General features: G+C 43.8%; 1 protein-coding gene across 1 annotated transcript in view; it reads right to left on the bottom strand.

The window, feature by feature from the left end:
- LOC126416274 (tubulointerstitial nephritis antigen-like) overlaps positions 1-19,262 on the bottom strand; it is a 544,598-nt gene that overhangs the window by 43,595 nt on the left and 481,741 nt on the right. Inside the window, exons 5-6 of the mRNA XM_050083911.1 lie at positions 12,451-12,514; positions 8,124-8,322 (exon numbers count right to left, since the gene is read on the bottom strand). Of these exons, the coding sequence (XP_049939868.1) occupies positions 8,124-8,322; positions 12,451-12,514 (263 nt within the window). The remainder of the gene's footprint in view (positions 1-8,123; positions 8,323-12,450; positions 12,515-19,262) is intronic.

The raw sequence follows: 19,262 nt of genomic DNA, 5'->3' as shown, positions 1-19,262 counted from the left end.
ACTAGCGAGTCTTCGCCTCCGAAAGCACATATCGATGAGTTTTGTTGAAATGGTTTGCGCGCTGACACTTGTTGATGACCGAGCATTGAAATCTGCAGCAACTTGCGGAAGGGTTGCACTTCTGTCGCGTTGAAGGATTCTCTTCAGTCGTCGTGGGTCCCATTCTTGCAGGATCTTTTTCCAACCGCAGCGATGTCGTAGATTTGATGTTTTACCGGATTCCTGATATTCACGGTTCAGTCGTGAAATGGTCGTACGGGAAAATTCCCACTTCAGCTCTACCTCGGAGATACTCTGTCCCATCGCTCGTGCACCGACTATAACACCACTTTTTTTTTCTTTATTGAGTTTCGATTCCCCCCGAAGGGGGTGGGCTGGCAGCAGCTTAGTACACCACTCTTCAGCCAACAGAATTTGTTTTAAAATGATGAAGATAATAAATAATAAAACCAGGCGATAAAATCGGTGACTTAAATGGTAAAATCGCGGAAAGTCGTGGAACTTAAAACATAGAACAAAGGGTTGATGATGCTAATAATATACATATGAAGCAGACGGGTAAAAGAATAGACAGACAATTAAAAAAACACGGCGACAGTCTGGTTTCTGTTCGCAAGAGATATAAAATTTACACCCGGCGACAGCATGGTTTCTGCTCGCAACATTTTGGAAAGATGAACAACACTGAACATTCACTTGGACACTGCAGTAAAAAATTGGCAAAATATGATATACCACAGCCGAGGGCAGATGGGGGGAACCTGGACAGATGACGGGAAAGGAAAAGGGGGGAAGGAGAGGAAAAAACGAAGTGGTGGGAGGGGGGAAAGGAGGCGATGGAGGACGAGGACCCATAAGATGGGGGTGGGTGCTGGGCAGACGCGGCAGGGAGTGGGGGAAGGCAGGGAGGGGTATACAAAAGAAAGGACTCGGGGGGGGGGGGGGAGAGGGGACGCAGAGAGAGGGTAGGTGGGGAGAAAACAGGATGGAAGGGGGGGGGGGGAATATAACATCACGTTCAAACTGACTTAAATATTGATAAGCTGCCATTGTAGCAGCAGTATCCGAGCTAACAACTGCGGCAGACATTTGTCTTATATAGGCGTTGCCGACCGCAGTGCCGCATTCTGCCTGTTTACATATCTCTGTAGGAGAATACGCATGTCTATACCAGTTTCTTTGGCGTTTCAATGTAAGTGATTTGGATAGGCCTGACACAGTTACATTTCGTCTGCTGCCTTTTGTGCGGCGTCGGCGCTGGTGCAGCTTGCGGCTCGCGACTTCACCTCTGGCAGGCTCGGGTTCGTGTCCGACACCGACAGAGGACGCGGCTATTCGCTGCCAGGTGTCTGGCTGGCGAGCGAGGCGTGCAGCGAGTGAGGAGTGCGGTGAGACGGTGGGGCTCCACCTCAGTTACCGTGGCGCCTTACACGAACTCGGACTGTTCATGTTTGACAGCAGCTGGATTGGAACATGCACTGTGGATTACAAGTCCAAGCTGTGATTATGTCCGAGGGGATAGGCAGTACCGCCCAGGATGTTAAGTGTTTCTGATTTCAGAGACTGGAAATGGCCGCGATGTCACAGTAAACCACTTACAGTACTTCCAACGAAGTGGCCTTGTGGATTACTGTAGAACTGATCACCTCAACGTTGTCGCCCGGCGCAGCACAACTTGTAACGTATGATACGTGTGAAGCGAAATTCTAAGTCATCTGATTTACCTCAAAAAATTGTTTTATGTAGATGAAGCAAAGCTACATCCGTTACTGTAGTTAGTTTCTCAGTAAAGCTTTTACTTTTCGTCTAAAAAATGAAAACAAAAGTTTTGGGATTCATGCTTGTCTTCGCTACATAATCTTTTTCATTCGATTCTGAGGAAACTAGAAAACTCTTCGGTGTACAGGGTAGTCTATTGATAGTGACCGGACCAAATATCTCACCAAATAAGCATCGAACGAAAAAACTACAAGGAACGAAACTCGTCTAGCTTGAAGGGGGAAACCAGATGGCGCTATGGTTGGCCAGCTAGATGTCGCTGCCTTAGATCAAACGGATATCAACTGCGTTTTTTTAAAATAGGAACCCCCATTTTTTGTTACATATTCGTGCAGTACGTAAAGAAATATGAATGTTTTAGTTGGACCACTTTTCCGCTTAGTGATAGATGGCGCTGTAATAGTCACAAACGCACAAGAACGTGGTATCACGTAACATTGCGCCAGTGCGGACGGTATTTGCTTTGTGATACATCACCCGTGTTAAAATGGACCGTTTACTAATTTCGGAAAAGGTCGATATCGTGTTTATGGCTTTTTGTTTTGGTCATCAGTCTACTGACTGGTTTGATGCGGCCCGCCACGGATTCCTTTCCTGTGCTAACCTCTTCATCTCAGAGTAGCACTTGCAACCTACGTCCTCAATTATTTGCTTGACGTATTCCAATCTCTGTCTTCCTCTACAGTTTTTGCCCTCTACAGCTCCCTCTAGTACCATGGAAGTCATTCCCTCATGTCTTAGCAGATGTCCTATCATCCTATCCCTTCTTCTTATCAGTGTTTTCCACATATTCCTTTCCTCTCCGATTCTGTGTAGAACCTCCTCATTCCTTACCTTATGAGTCCACCTAATTTTCAACATTCGTCTATAGCACCACATCTCAAATGCTTCGATTCTCTTCTGTTCCGGTTTTCCCACAGTCCATGTTTCACTACCATACAATGCTGTACTCCAGACGTACATCCTCAGAAATTTCTTCCTCAAATTAAGGCCGGTATTTGATATTAGTAGACTTCTCTTGGCCAGAAATGCCTTTTTTGCCATAGCGAGTCTGCTTTTGATGTCCTCCTTGCTCCGACCGTCATTGGTTATTTTACTGGCTAGGTAGCAGAATTCCTTAACTTCATTGACTCCGTGACCATCAATCCTGATGTTAAGTTTCTCGCTGTTCTCATTTCTACTACTTCTCATTACCTTCGTCTTTCTCCGATTTACTCTCAAACCACACTGTGTACTCATTAGACTGTTCATTCCGTTCAGCAGATCATTTAATTCTTCTTCACTTTCACTCAGGATAGCAATGTCATCAGCGAATCGTATCATTGATATCCTTTCACCTTGTATTTTAATTCCACTCCTGAACCTTTCTTTTATTTCCATCAATGCTTCCTCGACGTACAGATTGAAGAGTAGGGGCGAAAGGCTACGGCCTTGTCTTACACCCTTCTTAATACGAGCACTTCGTTCTTGATCGTGCACTCTTATTATTCCCTCTTGGTTGTTGTACATATTGTATATGACCCGTCTCTCCTTATAGCTTACCCCTACTTTTTTCAGAATCTCGAACAGCTTGCACCATTTTATATTGTCGAACGCTTATTCCAGGTCGACAAATCCTATGAAAGTGTCTTGATTTTTCTTTAGCCTTGCTTCCATTATTAGTCGTAACGTCAGAATTGCCTCTCTCGTCCCTTTACTTTTCCTAAAGCCAAACTGATCGTCACCAACGCATTCTCAATTTTCTTTTCCATTCTTCTGTATATTATTCTTGTAAGCAGCTTCGATGCATGAGCTGTTAAGCTGAATGTGCGATAATTCTCGCACTTGTCAGCTCTTGCCGTCTTCGGAATTGTGTGGATGATGCTTTTCCGAAAGTCAGATAGTATGTCGCCAGACTCATATATTCTACACACCAACGTGAATAGTCGTTTTGTTGCCACTTCCCCCAATGATTTTAGAAATTCTGATGGAATGTTATCTATCCCTTCTGCCTTATTTGACTGTAAGTCCTTCAAAGCTCTTTTAAATTCCGATTCTAATACTGGATCCCCTATCTCTTCTAAATCGACTCCTGTTTCTTCTTCTATCACATCAGACAAATCTTCACCCTCATAGAGGCTTTCAATGTATTCTTTCCACCTATCTGCTCTCTCCTCTGCATTTAACAGTGGAATTCCCGTTGCACTCTTAATGTTACCACCGTTGCTTTTAATGTCACCAAAGGTTGTTTTGACTTTCCTGTATGCTGAGTCTGTCCTTCCGACAATCATATCTTTTTCGATGTCTTCACATTTTTCCTGCACTTCCTATTTATTTCATTCCTCAGCGACTTGTATTTCTGTATTCCTGATTTTCCCGGAACATGTTTGTACTTCCTCCTTTCATCAATCAACTGAAGTATTTCTTCTGTTACCCATGGTTTCTTCGCAGCTACCTTCTTTGTACCTGTTTTCCTTCGCAACTTCTGTGATGTATGGCTATTGTGATCAAAATGCCCAACGGGCCAACTGCTCGAGGTCTTCAGCCATATGTGAAACGTCAACCACAACCTGCTACAAATGATGATGCCCAAGTAGGTGTTTTAGCTGCTGTTGCGGCTAATCCGCACATCAGTAGCAGACGAATTGCGCGAGAATCGGGAATCTAAAAAACGTCGGTGTTGAGAATGCTACATCAACATCGATTTCACCCGTACCATATTTCTATGCACCAGGAATTGCATGGCGACGACTTTGGACGTCATGTACAGTTCTGCCACTGGCCACAAGAGAAATTACGGGACAATGAAAGATTTTTTTGCACGCGTTCTATTAACGACGAAGCGTCATTCACCAACAGCAGTAACGAAAACCGGCATATATGCACCTTTGGGCAACGGAAAATCCACGATGGCTGCGACAAGTGGAACATCATCGACCTTGGCGGGTTAATGTATGGTGCAGCATTATGGGAGGAAGGATAATTGGCTCCCGTTTTATCGATGGCAATCTAAAAGGTGCAATGTATACTGATTTCCTACGTAATGTTCTACCCATGTTACTACAAGATGTTTCACTGCATGACAGATTGGCGATGTACTTCCAACATGATGGATGTCCGGCACATAGCTCGCATGCGGTTGAAGCGGTATTGAATAGCATATTTCATGAGAGGTGGCTTGGTCGTCGAAGCACGTTCACCGGATCTGACGTCGCCGGATTTCTTTCTGTGGGTAAAGTTGAAGGATATTTGCCGTGTCCGAACATTACGGAAGGCGAACTACTCACTGTTGAGAGGATTGTCGTTAAATGTATTGCCAAATGCATTGAGGTTGACGGAAATCATTTTGAGCATTTATTGCATTAATGTGGTATTTACAGGTGATCACGCTGTAAAAGCATGCTTTCTCAGAAATGATAAGTTCACAAAGGTACATGTATCACATTGGAACAACCGAATTAAAATATTTTAATGTACCTATGTTCTGTATTTTAATTTAAAAAACCTACCTGTTACCAACTGTTCGTCTAAAATTGTGAGCCATATGTTTGTGACTATTATAGCGCCATCTATCACATAGCGAAAAAAGTGGTCCAAGTAAAACTTCATATTTCTTTACGTACTACACGAATATGTAATAAAAAATGGGGGTTCCTATTTAAAAAAAACGCAGTTGGTATCCGTTTGACCTATGGCAGCGTCATATAGCAAGCCACCCATAGCGCCATCTGGTTTCCCCCTTCAAGCCAGACAAGTTTCGTTCTTTGTAGTTTTTTTGGTTTGACGCTAATTTCGTGAGATATTTGGCCCGGTCACGATCAATGGACCATCCTGTATATTCCGCATCTAGGAGTCACAAACCACAGCTTCACAATGAGCTGGTTTTCTTTTCGTTATCGTTCGTAGTTATTGTGATACTTCAAACTAGTGTACCGCTCACATTTTGAAAAGTTTACAGTGAAAAATGTAGTTGCTGGCCCGTTTAAGATGTGATGCAGTTTACGGCATACGAGGTGCGTGAGGAAAGTATTGAGACTGAGAGCACTGTGGCCGATCTGGCAGCGCTGAGTTGTTGCTCTTTTGTAGACCGGTGGGTTCATCACTTCCAAGTGCTCAGTCCGAGTTTCAGCTTCGTAAAACCGTCGCGTGATTGTTTGAGAGCGCCATCATTGAAGTTGTGTTTTTGTTGTGTGTTACGGAAATGGTAGAGCGGGATTTAAAGCAACGTTATTCTATCAACTTGGGGGATCGCGAGTGTGACCTTTGAAAAAGTGAAATGGGCCTACGTGGAACATTCTTTATCAAGAACATAAGTTTTTCGCCGGCACAGATCATTTTTGGAAGCTTGAGCACACGTTGAAGATGAAACTCGCTCAGGAGATCTTCAACTTCCAAAATTGACGAAAACGTCGAATGTGTCCATGCTCTTGTGAGATTATTCCTCCCCAAGAAACTCTCAACCAAGTGTTTTACAAAGATTTCCTTGAAAGGCTTTGCAAAAGGGTGACTCTAGTGAGACTGGACGTATGCAGACAAGAGGAGGCTGTGTCACAACAATACCCCGTATCACACGACCACTTCCATCACGGAATTTTTGACCTAAGAAAGGCATTTCTGTTGTTCCATAGCCCCACTATTCAACTGATCTGAGTCCTTGTGACATTTTCTTCTCGCGAGATTGAAAAAAATGTCTTACAAGGACATCATGTTGGAACTCCGGAAAACATTAAAAAGATTGTGACCACCATGTTGAGGGCCCTACAAATTGAAGTCTTTCAGCGCTGCTGCCAGGACTGTGCACAACGACTCCGCTGGTGTATAGCTGCCGAAGGTAACCACATTCAAGCGGACAATATTGTTATTGAAAAAAAGCTTTGGCAGATAAAAAATATCACTCTCTTTGCTTTTCTCACATATATCGTACGAGGGGCGTTTTAAAAGTCCGTGCAAAAATAAAAACTACTGATGTTTTGGGGGTAAACATTTTTTTATTTTTCGACATAGTCTCCTTTTAGACTTATACACTTCGTCCAACGCTGTTCTAATTTGTTGATCCCTTCGGAATAATAGGAATTGTTCAAGTCTGCAGAATAGCTATTAGTTGCTGCAATCATCTCCTCGTTTGAACAAAATCTTTGTCCCACCGGCCATTAACTTAGGGAACAAATAGTAGTCCCAGGGAGCCCAGTCTGGAGAATAGGGGGGATGTGAAACGAGTTGGAATCCTGTTTCCATTAATTTTGCGACCTCAACTTCTGAGGTGTGTGCTGGTGCATTGTCTTGATGGAAAATGACTTTTTTGCGGTCTAATCGCCGGCGTTTTTCTTGCAGCTCGGTTTTCAAACGGTCCAATAACGATGAATAATACGCACCTGTAATAGATTTACCCTTTTCCAGATAGTCGATGAGGATTATCCCTTGCGAATCCCAAAAGTCAGTCGCCATAACCTTTCTGACCAAAGTAATGGTCTTCGACCTTTTTGGTGCAGATTTTCCCTTGGTAACCCATTTTTTGGATTGCTGTTTGGTCTCAGGAGTATAGTAATGTATCCATGTTTCATACACAGTGTCGAAACGACGCTTAAATTCCTGCAGATTCTTCCTGAACAGCTGCAAACCATCCTTGCAACACTTCACACGATTCCGTTTTTTAGTCAAGCGTGAGCAATCGCGGGACCCATCTTGCGGATAGCCTTCTCATGTCCAAATGTTTATGCAAAATATTATGTACCCTTTCATTCGAGATGCCCACAGCACTAGCAATGTCATGCACCTTAACTCTTCTTTCATGCATCACCATACCATGGATTTTATCAATGATTTCTGGAGTGGTAACCTCCACAGGGCGCCCATAACGTTCTGCATCACTTCTGCCAGTATGGCCACTCCGAAACTTTTTAAACCACTTATAAACTATTCTAATCGAAGGTGCCGAGTCACCGTAATGTTTATCAAGCTTCTCTTTAGTCTCCTGAGGCGTTTTGCCTTTCATAAGGTAATGTTTAATCACCAAACGAAGTTCTTTTTCGTCCATTTTTTGACAATCACGCGACTTCCTTGATTCACACGAATGCCAGACTTATAGAAATAGACCAATATGACTGAAACTTGGTGTGCGTTCTTTCCAAAGATGCTACTAACTAAACATGACCTTGATACGCGCCGGTGGGGCCATCTCTCGGACTTCGCACGGACTTTTCAATCGCCCCTCGTATATTGTTGCGTAAGCAATGTTGCTAACATGCCTAAATCGTTTTTAACGCGGAAGGAAAGCTGTACCTCTTTCCAGTTTCGAGCAAATACGTGATAGATTTTGACGTTTGAGCTACGACGCGCCACATAAGCGTTTCAGCAGGTGTACTCACCGCCCTCTGCGGCTGCAGCGTGCCGAGTCGCAGCGAGATGCCCTCTGTGAGGCGGTGTCCCCAGAATGGCGTGTGGTTGCTGGCGCGCCAGCCCAGCCGGTAGGTGTCGGCGTTGACGCCCTGGATGATCTCGGGGTCCACGAGGCACTGCGACTGCTCGCACAGCAGCTCCAGACGGCCACCCATCGACTGGCACTTACTGCAAGTAGGACACATCCTCTCTCACTGGACGCCACATCACAGCACCGACACAACAAGCTACGCTTCTCTACAGGCTGTCCCTACAGGAGGGCCTCAGTGGTCGCGGAGATAACGAAAACGATCATTCGAAGCGAAGACTGGAATTATTATATGTGTGATGTCTGTTCTTTCCGAGATGTGCTAAAGAAGCCACACCACACAAATACAAGCATCTGACGACCAGTAATGGTGTACATGAAACGTATTCGCCGTTGCGAATACGAACAACCATTAGCTGTGTAGGGGGATGAAGAGAGTGAAAATTTGTGCCAGACTGTGACTCGAACCGATATTTCCCGTTTTCTGCGAGCGGTCGATTTAACCGCTTTGGCTATCCATACACGACTCACGGCCAGGCCCGAACTTCCACCGAACTTCCATACGTCACGATCTGTACTCGTACACACATTATGTAATTCTCGTACAGGGGAGGACATGTTTTAGTTGAAAGTCACTGCCTGGTATCAGCGGAAAAATACAGTACTACAGTGCTTGTATTGTTAAGAAGAACGATAGAATGTTCCTTCGGGCATGCGTGTATATCCGAAGGAGTAGGCTGAGCTGTGGCTGGCTCGAGTCAGGCTTGTCTTGGGTTAAACCTCGGTTACAGTCCTGTGGTTTTATTTCTCCTGCGGCTATCGCGATAATATTTCTGTCCTCTCCATGAGTGGCAGCAGCAGCGTGTATCGATACTAGTACTGCTGTATTATCTTTGGTGTGGCGGCTATAGTTTCCAGTCGGTCGGGGGGCGTGGAGCAGCAAGGAAGTCTCTGTCGCGCATACTCTGACCGGGGTCGCTGGCGGCGTGCACGCGCGGTTGGAGTGTGAGGTGCTGCTTGCGAGTGCTACGAAGTTCGTCGCCCACCGATCTTCGACATGAAAGTTGAGTCCTCACTTTACCTACTATCGAGCCTCAACAGTTTACATTTCTTCATTTGATCCTGGTTGTCGCTTTTGGGACATTCCCACGAGCAACAACGTGTGTGTATTTAAGTCGGCCAAGATTCCAGCCGTCTTCCGGTGGAGTTTAATTTAATTTATTCCCTGTTATTGAAGTTGACCAGTGGTATCTTCTGCCTTGTGGCCATTGATGTTCCGGTTACCTGACCTGGTCGTTGAAGTGATTTTCAGTAGTGTATTTTCCTCGTCGTGTTGTTGCTGACCAGCGCGGCATGTAGTTCGCCAGCTGAGGTGTTGTTGGTCGTTGTGGGCGCCAATATTCTGTGTGTCGTTATATTGAAATCTTGTGGTCGTTTTGCTGGTTGCGTGGAGTGGAACTGATTTTGTTGATTGGTCGGTCGGCTGTCTGTCGGTTGGGTTGCCTTCAGATTAAGAAGTCGTTGAACAGACTGCCTGTCTCACCTAAACGGGCGTTAGTGTTACAATCCCAGTCCGACCCGTGCAAACTTCTGAGCGCCGTTCCTTGTGTGTTACAGTAATTTCCCTGTTTGGGTTTTAGTTATTTGGCTAATGTGTGGCCTTCAGCCGAGTATCAATATCTTTTAAATTAATGTTCTTGTCTTGCTCTTAAGGCATGATATTGTTATTCTTTATAGGGACCTTCAGCCGAATTTTATAAAAAATGTTTTAAGATACGGCCTTCTGCCTTTTAAAATTGAAACTCTTCTTTCTAAGGCTTAAGCCGTTAAATTATTTATTGATGTACGGCCTTCAGCCGAGTCTTAATATCTCTTAAATTAATGTTCTTGTTTCGCCCTTAAGGCATAAGATTGTTATGCTTTTGTATGGGGCCTTCAGCGGAATTTTGCATGAAATGTTTTAAGATAAGGTCTTCCACCTTTTGACTGAAACTCTTCTTATTGCTTAATATGCGGCCTCCAGCCAAGTTCTATTAAATGTAAATTGCTAAGGCCTTCAGCCTGTTTAGATTGAAGATTTAGAAAATATTCTTGGGTGAAACCTCCAGAAGAACCTTGCATTTGAATTTCTTGCTTAGGCCTTGTGTCTTGGGGATTTGAGTGTGGCCTTCACCCGATATAAAGTTAATCAAAGGAGGTCGGTTAAAGTTTTGAGTGTTTTTCATCCTTGTTGTAATACCGTGTGTTGATGAATAAAGTTTGAATGTTGAGTGCAACTGACAGCAACTTATTTTGGCCCCTATCCAAAACCCAATCCACTCTGTCCTGCTAGCCCAGGCATTTCACAGGCACTGCGGAGACTTTAGCCGTTATGAAATACATGAAATGTATTTGCAGTTGCGAATACGAACAACCTTGAGCTGTGTAAGGGAACGACGAGAAATATTAGTGACAAAATCGAAAAAGAGAATGGCTTCAATTTCGGCACTAGAAATTCATTGCCTCTTTTCTCACACCTGATTGGTTACCTTAAAGTCTCATCCTACTGGCTACATGAAACTGACGCGTTGTTAAGTTGCACTGAGCTGGAAAGTCATGGGATACCTCCTAATATCGAAACGGACCTCCTTTTGCCCGTCGTACTGCGGCAACTTGGCGCGGCATGGCCTCAACAAGTCGTTGGAACCTCCTGCAGAAATATTGAGCGATGCTGTCTCTATAGCCACCTACTACTGCGAAAATGTTGGCGGTGCACGATTTGTGCACGAGCTGACCTATTGACTACGTCCAATAAAAGTTTGATGGGATTCATGTCGGGCGATTTGGGTGGCCAGATCATTCACTCGATTGTCCAGGACGTTCTTCAAACGAGTCACAAACAGTTATGGCCTGGTAACATCACATCGTTGTTTGGGAACGTCAAGTCCATGAGTGGCTGCGAATGGTCTCCAAGTAGCGGAACATAGCCATTTCCTGTCATGTTCAGTTCAGTTGGACCAGCGGACCCAGTCTGTCCCATGTAAACACAGCCCACACCGTTATGGAGCCACCACCAGGTTGCACAGCGGCTTGTTGACAACTTGGGTCCATGATTTCGTGGGATCTGCGCCACTCTCGAACACTGCCATCAGCTCTTACCAACTGAAATCTGAACTCAACTGACCAGCACACGGTTTTCCAGTTGTCTAAGGTCCAACCGATATGGTCATGAGCCGAGGAGCCGCGGTGGAGGCAATGTACTGTTAGCAAAGGTACTTGGGTCAGTAGTCTGCTGTCATAGCCCAATAAAGCTTCATTTCGCCGGACTGTCCTAACAGATATATTTGTCGTACGGCCCACATTGATTTCTGCAGTTACTTCACGGATTGTTGCTGACAGCTCTACGCAAACGCCGCTGCTCTTGGTTGTTAAGTGAATGCCGTTGGCCACAGCGTTGTTCATTATGAGAGATAAAGCCTGAAATTTGACATTCTCGGCTAACTCTTCATACCGTGGTTCTCGGAATACTGGATTCCCTAACGATTTCCGAAACGGAATGTCCCATGCGTCTAGCTTCAACTACCAGTCCGCGTTTGAAGCCTGTTAATTCCCGTCGTGCGGCCACAATCGCGTCGGAAACTTTTTCACACGAATCACCTGAGTACAAATGACAGCTCTGTTAATGCACTGCCCTTTTATACCTTGTGTAAGCGATACTACTGCCATCTGTATGTGTGCATATCTTTATCACATGACTTCCGTCACCTCAGCGTATGGACAGTAAGGAACACCACTGTGACTATCGCTGCCCTTGATCTAAACTTTAGCCCTAAGTGTGTTTCTCGACCACTGAAAGTGTGCATTGGAATATATTAGGAACTTTTGCAATTTTATTCCTGATAAATAAACAACAATTTACATAAAACGCTTAACAAAATAAAACAGTTTAATGATGACGATAACTACTTAGAAGTGTTTCTCTTGGGACCCGACTGAAATGGAGCATACATATGCGAGAACGTTTTTGCTTCAAATGATCGTTTATGTATGGCTACAGAATAACAGAAATGAAAGTTAATGCCATCGAAACGAGTTATTCAAACCAGACCAATGTGAACTGCTCTGAAACTCCGAGCTGCCTTCTACAGCTGTTCTTGTTCTGACGTCAAGCAACTATTACGCCATTAATTAGTACTTTTGTTTATTGTAACTGAAATCCTAGATGGCAGACATATATTCAACGAAATACCAGTTATAAGATACAAACGTACTTGACAACTTGGACTTACCATTCATTGCAGTTTATCTTCACTGTTTCCCCGTACACATAATACCGGCCGTTATGGTAACATTCTGAAAAAGAAAGGAAAGAAAAGGTAGATAATCATTGTTACAATCATGACGTGAAACATTAGCTTCTTCTTACGTATGAAATATTCAAAAACTTAAGGGGATTTAGCTGGGTATCTATTTCGATAACTGCCGAAAGCTGCTTGTCGCAAGATAATAACTCGTATTAGGTTGTCCCTCATAGTTCATCTGGCCTTCCGAAGTCATTCCTCTTACGTCTATTGTCAGTAATAAAGGCGATGCGATAACTGTATAGCAAAATACCTTCGATAGATTTCATAAGTCTATTGCCTTTGACTGACTCTGCTATGTGATTCTCTCGCCACTGTCGTCCCTGTGTCGGTTTAGTTCTGAAAGACTGCGATTAGGTTTGGTGCTGAAATAATTAACCTGTTTCGACAGTATTCATTTCCATTTCCTTTTTGTTCAGTGGCCTGTTCTATGAGCAGGCAGATGGAGTTACTTTGGGGTGCCAAGTGTCACCAATTGTCAATATTTTCATGGAAAATTTAGGGAAACTTGTCCTAGAATAGGTAGCATTGAAACCTGCATGCTTTTTTAGACATGTAGACGATACTTTTCTGATTTGGCCTCACAATAGTGAGAATTTTCAGCTGTTTGTATCTCACTTAAATCCACGGGAATATTCGCTATGGAGGTGGGAAAGGATGGCTCCTTGGTCAGGAGGAATTTTGATGGTACATTGGGACATGCCGTTTATAGGAAGCCAGCCCACATCAGTTTGAATCTTCAATGTGACAGTTGTCACCATCGAGCTCAGCGTGAAGGGGCACTTCGTAACTTGGTTCGTAAGGGCCATATCATCTGAGACCATGAAAGTTTGTCAGATGAGTTAACGCATTTCGGCAGAATGGCTATAATAAAAACGGATCATACGCCCCGCCCGTTGCTCTATCGACCAACCGTGCATCGGCTGAGTGATGAGAATAGTATTGTGTCGCCTAAGTCTACGGCATTACTGTGTTACGTAGGTATTGTTTTCAACAGGATTGATCATGTTCTGATGAAATGATCGTATGGCATTATTGACCAGGAGACTGGCGTCGTTCAGCCACCTGCTGCAAGTCTCTTTACTTGACGCGACTTGTGCGTCGTTGATGATGAAATGATGATGAAAACAACACAATACCCAGTTCCCGAACTGATAATATCTCCGACCTGGCAGGGAATCGAACCCAGGACCCCATGACTTCGAGGCAGCAAGCTAACCACTTGACCAAAAGCTGCCGACATATTCCGATAAAAAACAGTGTGAAGTGCGTTTTTCGACTACCATTTAAGATCCACCAAGATAGTGGACGACTATTGCATAATAGACCAGGCCTGCTCAGGAGGCGATCGGGTGAGCACGAGCGCTTGCGCCCACTCGCCGCCTGAGAAGTGATCGTTGGCGGCAAAATGTGGCTGTCGGACGCCTTGATGTAGTGCTGGGAAAGTCGAAACTGTGCGCTGTCTTCAGAAGAATGACCATGCGCTAAGTTGGCTGTAGTCTTAAGGCAAGCGTACGTACTTAATGGCTCAGTATCTACTCCTAGAACACGTTACATTGTTACTAAACCCTCTTAAATTTTACAATTCCATATTTTATTCAAAGGAAGTCATTATTTATAGTTTACGCAGTAGTTAATTACAGTTATAAGGTGCACCTGTGGTCAAGGGGATTGCGACTAGAATCTGAAACTTCCTCAGTCCCGGGTTCGAACACCACTACTTCCTAAATTTTGAGTCAAAATCGTGAGCAAAGGCGGCCGAAGACTTCCGGCATAAGAAGTCGCCCTCATTCTGCCAATGGCCTGTCAAAGAGCACGGAAGAGCGGACAGAGGCTTAGGGCATTATCTTGCCCTTGGGGTGGGAGACTACCCCCAAAGGTAGAATCAGCAATGATTAATGGCACGAGGAAGCTATGGCAACCAGTGCATTAAAAGACACATAAGTGTCATCGATTAGATGGGTAAATAAAATCACTAATAAGGAGGTATTGAATAGAATTGGGGAGAAGAGGAGTTTGTGGCGCAGCTTGACTAGAAGAAGGGATCGGTTGGTAGGACATGTTCTGAGGCATCAAGGGATCACCAATTTAGTATTGGAGGGCAGCGTGGAAGGTAAAAATCGTAGAGGGAGACCAAGAGATGAATACGCTAAGGAGATTCAGAAGGATGTAGGTTGCAGTAGGTACTGGGAGATGAAGAAGCTTGCACAGGATAGAGTAACACGGAGAGCTGCATCAACCCAGTCTCAGGACTGAAGACCACAACAACAAGTGTTTATCCACAGGACATGTGGTCTGTGACTGAAAAAGTATCATGATGATCTCTCCATTGGCGAAAGATTTTGGACAAGTTCCGATTCGGATCTCCGGCAAGGGATTGCCAATGGGGGAGATGACAATGAGAAAAAGACTGAATGACCAACGAAAAGATAACGTTCAACGAGTCGGGGAGTGGAATGTCAGAAGCTTGAACGTGGTAGGGAAGCTAGAAAATCTGTAAAGGAAAGTGCAGAGGTACAATGCAGATATCGTGGCGCACAGTGAAGTAAAATGGAAAGAAGATACGGATTTCTGGTTAGATGAATATAGAGTAACATCAAGACCAACAGAAAATGGTATAATAGGAGTAGGATTCGTTACGAATAGGTAGATGGGGCAGAGAGTGAGTTACTGTCGCTGTTCAGTGATACGTTGGTTCTCATCAGATACGGTAGTTCCAGTATATATATACCGACATCGCAAGCAGACGATGAAGAATAGAGATAGTATGTGAGGGTATTGAACGGGTAATTCAGTACGTAAAGGGATATGAAAATCTAATAGTCATGGGAAACTAGAATGCGAGTGTAGGGGAGGGAGTAGAAGAAAAGATTATAGGAGAAGATGGCTCGGTAGTAGGAATGAGAGTGAAGAAAGACTAATACAGTTCCACAATAAATTTTAGCTACTAATAACGAATACTCTGTTGAAATATCATAAGAGTAGGAGGTGTACTTGGAAACGGCTAGGAGATAGACGAGGATTTCAATTAGATTACATCACGATCAGGCAGAGATTCCGAAATCAGATATTGTATTGTAAGGCGCACCCAGGAGCAGATATACGCAGAACACCTTGAACGACGAGGGATAGGACATGTGCAATAGTATGTTCTGCAGAAATGATTAGCATTTGGACCACTTCGGCCCGCGGGTTCAAGGACAACATCGATATCGCGGCGCAACACCACCTACCAGTAAAATGTGCCTTCGGCTCTCGTTGTCGCTATAAACCGAAGGTAATGGATCAACGCGACTTGAAAAGACATGCAGGATGCCTAGCAGACATATGCGCGAACCGTGCCGTCAAATCAGTGAGTTTCAAAGAGGGCGCATTATCGGCATGTGAGAATGTGATGCATCCATCCGTGAAATTGCTGCTCGTGAGGCACGAAGTGTTTCGGCAGTGCAACAGGTGTGTGCAGAATGGTTCACGGGAGGTCGTAGAACACGAAGAGATGGGTCAGGTCGCACCACCCAGACCACGCCCCGAGAAGATCGACACCTCATCCGAATGACAGTGTGGGACAGATCTGCGTCCTCCTTGACTCTGGCGCAACCGTGGAACAGTGCAACACAACGTACACTATCAAGGGTGACAGTCCGTCGCCGTTTATTACGGAATGGGATACGTGCGCTTCATCCACTCCTCCGCCTACATTTGACGAATGTGCAGAAACATGCTACCCGGCAACGGTGTATGGAACGACGTCAGTGGGGACAGGAATGCCATCATATAGTGTTTTCAGACGAATTTAGGTTCTGTTTGTTTGAAAATGATGGCCTCATTTTGGTTCGCCGCAGACAGGGGGAGCGGCTTCACAGTGACTGCATTCGCACAAGACATACAGTGCCAGTTCAAGGCTTTATGGTGCGGGATGCTACTGGGTCAACCAGAAATAGCAGTTCCTACGTTTTTAAGGCACTGTGGCCAGTATGACCTGCGTTACTGACATCTTCAGACCTGTTGCCATACCCTTTCTGCACAACTCCCCCAGACTCCATTTTTCAACAAGACAATGCACGACCACAATTTACTGCACGAACACGATGATAAATAATAAATGTCGTGTAATTAGGGCCTCCCGTCGGGTAGAAGTCTTTCGATGTGACGTCATTTCGGCGACTTGCGCGTCGATGGGAATGAAATGATAATGATTAGGACAACACAACACCCAGTCCCTGAGCAGGGAAAACCTCCGAGCCAGCCGGGAATCGAACACGGGCCCTTAGGATTGACATTCTGTCTCGCTGACCACTCAGCTACCGGGGGCGGACGTCACAAGTACTGTGCCAGGCCTTTGGGCATGTATTAATTTCAGTATATGGCCTTCAGCTGAACCTTACGTGAAGTATTTTAGGATTAGGCCTTTAGCCGTGTTTTATTTAAAATTCTTGTTTGCTCTGTATTTAGGCCTTCAGCCGCATTTGTTTTAAAATCTGTGGCTTTCAGCCGTCATGTTAAAATTCCTGTCTGTACGGTTTGCTTTAAATTACCTTGAATTCTTAAAACGGCCTTCAGCCGTACTGTGTAAATGTTTATCTTAAGGTTTGTCTTTAATTATTTTGAATAATTGTTTGGGCCTTCAGCCGTCAAGATATTTCAAGTTTTCTTAAGATGGTTTTCTGTTGTACTGTGGAAATGCTTGTCTTTAAAGGTTGCCTTTTATTATGTTGATAAATTATTGCGCTTTCAGCCGAGGAATTAATGCAAATTTTCCTTAATATAGCTTTTAGCCGAGATTTGTAAATGCTTGCCTTTTAAAGAATTTCCTTTGCTGATCTGAAATATTATTTGGGCCTTTTGTCGAGAAGATATTTTAATTTTACTTAAGTAAGGCCTTCAGCCGTCTCTCTAAATCCTTGTGTTTTAAAAGGAATTATTTAAACTTTATTATTGAGAAGTTACTTGGGCCCTCAGCCGTAAATTGATCCTTGTTGTTTTAAAGAGAAAACTGTGCATTGGTTTTCGATGAATAAAGTTGTGTGTTCTTGTAAACTAACAGTAACTGATCTTGGCTCCTTTCCACAACCTGATCCGCTCTGTCCTGCGAAGTCAGATTTCATTGTTTCTTCTTCTGTTACGTCAGCAGACAAGTACTCCCCATCACAGAGGCCGTCAATTACTCTGGTGTAGTGATTCATAGCCAATTCACGGTCATTAAACTTTGAAAAGACCCACTATAAGCTGTTCAGAACTTCCAAGAGATTTCCTTCTGATGTGTGTATAAAATATGACATTGAAATAGGAGAAGTTGAGAGTGTAAAATTCTTGGGATTACAACTTGATAATAAATTCAGTTGGGAGCAACATACTAACGAACTGCTAAATCGCCTAAACAAGTCTGTGTTTGCAATGCGAATGATGTCAGACATAGGAGATATAAATATAAAAAAACTGGCATATTTTGCTTATTTTCACTGCATTATGTCATATGGTATATTTTGGGGTAACTCCACAAACAGATAAAAAGATTTTAGAGTACAGAAGCGTATAATAAGAGTAATGAGTAGTGTAAATCCAAGAACATCATGTCGAAACCTGTTCAAAGAATTGGGCATATTAACCACAGCTTCTCTCTATATTTATTCTTTAATGAAGTTTGTTGTAAATAATACATCTCTTTTTCCAACTAACTGCTTAGTCTACAGTATCAATACTAGGAATAAGGACAATATACACAAAGATATAAAATCACTTACTCTTGTCCAGAAAGGAGTCCAGTATTCAGCAACGCATATTTTCAATAAGTTACCAGCAACCATTAAGAGTTTAAGAAACTTCCTGGCAGATTAAAACTGTGTGCCCGACCGAGACTCGAACTCGGGACCTTTGCCTTTCGCGGGCAAGTGCTCTACCTACTGAGCTACCGAAGCACGACTCCGCTGAAGAGTGACAATCTCATTCTGGATTAAGAGTTTAGTTTCAGAGAAGGCACAATTTAAACATAATTTAAAAGAATTTTTGGTGGCCAACTCCTTCTGTTCCATCCATGAGTTTCTCAACAAGTGCAGTAGACCATTTTAATGAAAATTTATTGTTGTTGTTGTGGTCTTCAGTGCTGAGACTGGTTTGATGCAGCTCTCCATGCTACTCTATCCTGGGCAAGCTGCTTAATCTCCCAGTATGTACTGCAGCCTACATCCTTCTGAATCTGCTTAGTGTATTCATGTCTTGGTCTCCCTCTACGATTTCTACCCTCCACTCTGCCCTGCAATACTAAATTGGTGATCCCTTGATGCCTCGGAACATGTCCTAACAACCGATCCCTTCTTCTAGTCAAGTTGTGCCACAAACTCCTCCCCAATTCTATTCAATACCTCCTCATTAGTTATGTGATCTACCCATCTAATCTTCAGCATTCTTCTGTAGCACCACATATAGAAAGCTTCTATTCTCTTCTTGTGCAAACTATTTATCGTCCAAGTTTCACTTCCATACATGGCTTCCATACACGGCTACACTCCATACTCCATACTTTCAGAAACGACTTTCTGACACTTAAATCTATACTCGATGTTAACAAATTTCTCTTCTTCAGAAACGCTTTCCTTGCCATTGCCAGTCTACATTTTATATCCTCTCGACTTCGACCATCATCAGTAATTTTGCTTCCCAAATACCAAAACTCCTTTACTACTTTAAGTGTCTCATTTCCTAATCTAATTCCCTCAGCATCACCCGACTTAATTCGGCTACAT

This window comes from Schistocerca serialis, chromosome 8 (genome assembly GCF_023864345.2).
Source record: "Schistocerca serialis cubense isolate TAMUIC-IGC-003099 chromosome 8, iqSchSeri2.2, whole genome shotgun sequence".
Classification (NCBI taxonomy): domain Eukaryota; kingdom Metazoa; phylum Arthropoda; class Insecta; order Orthoptera; family Acrididae; genus Schistocerca; species Schistocerca serialis.
Note: the sequence above shows the minus strand (reverse complement) of the source record. Positions and strands in the feature narration are given on the sequence as shown.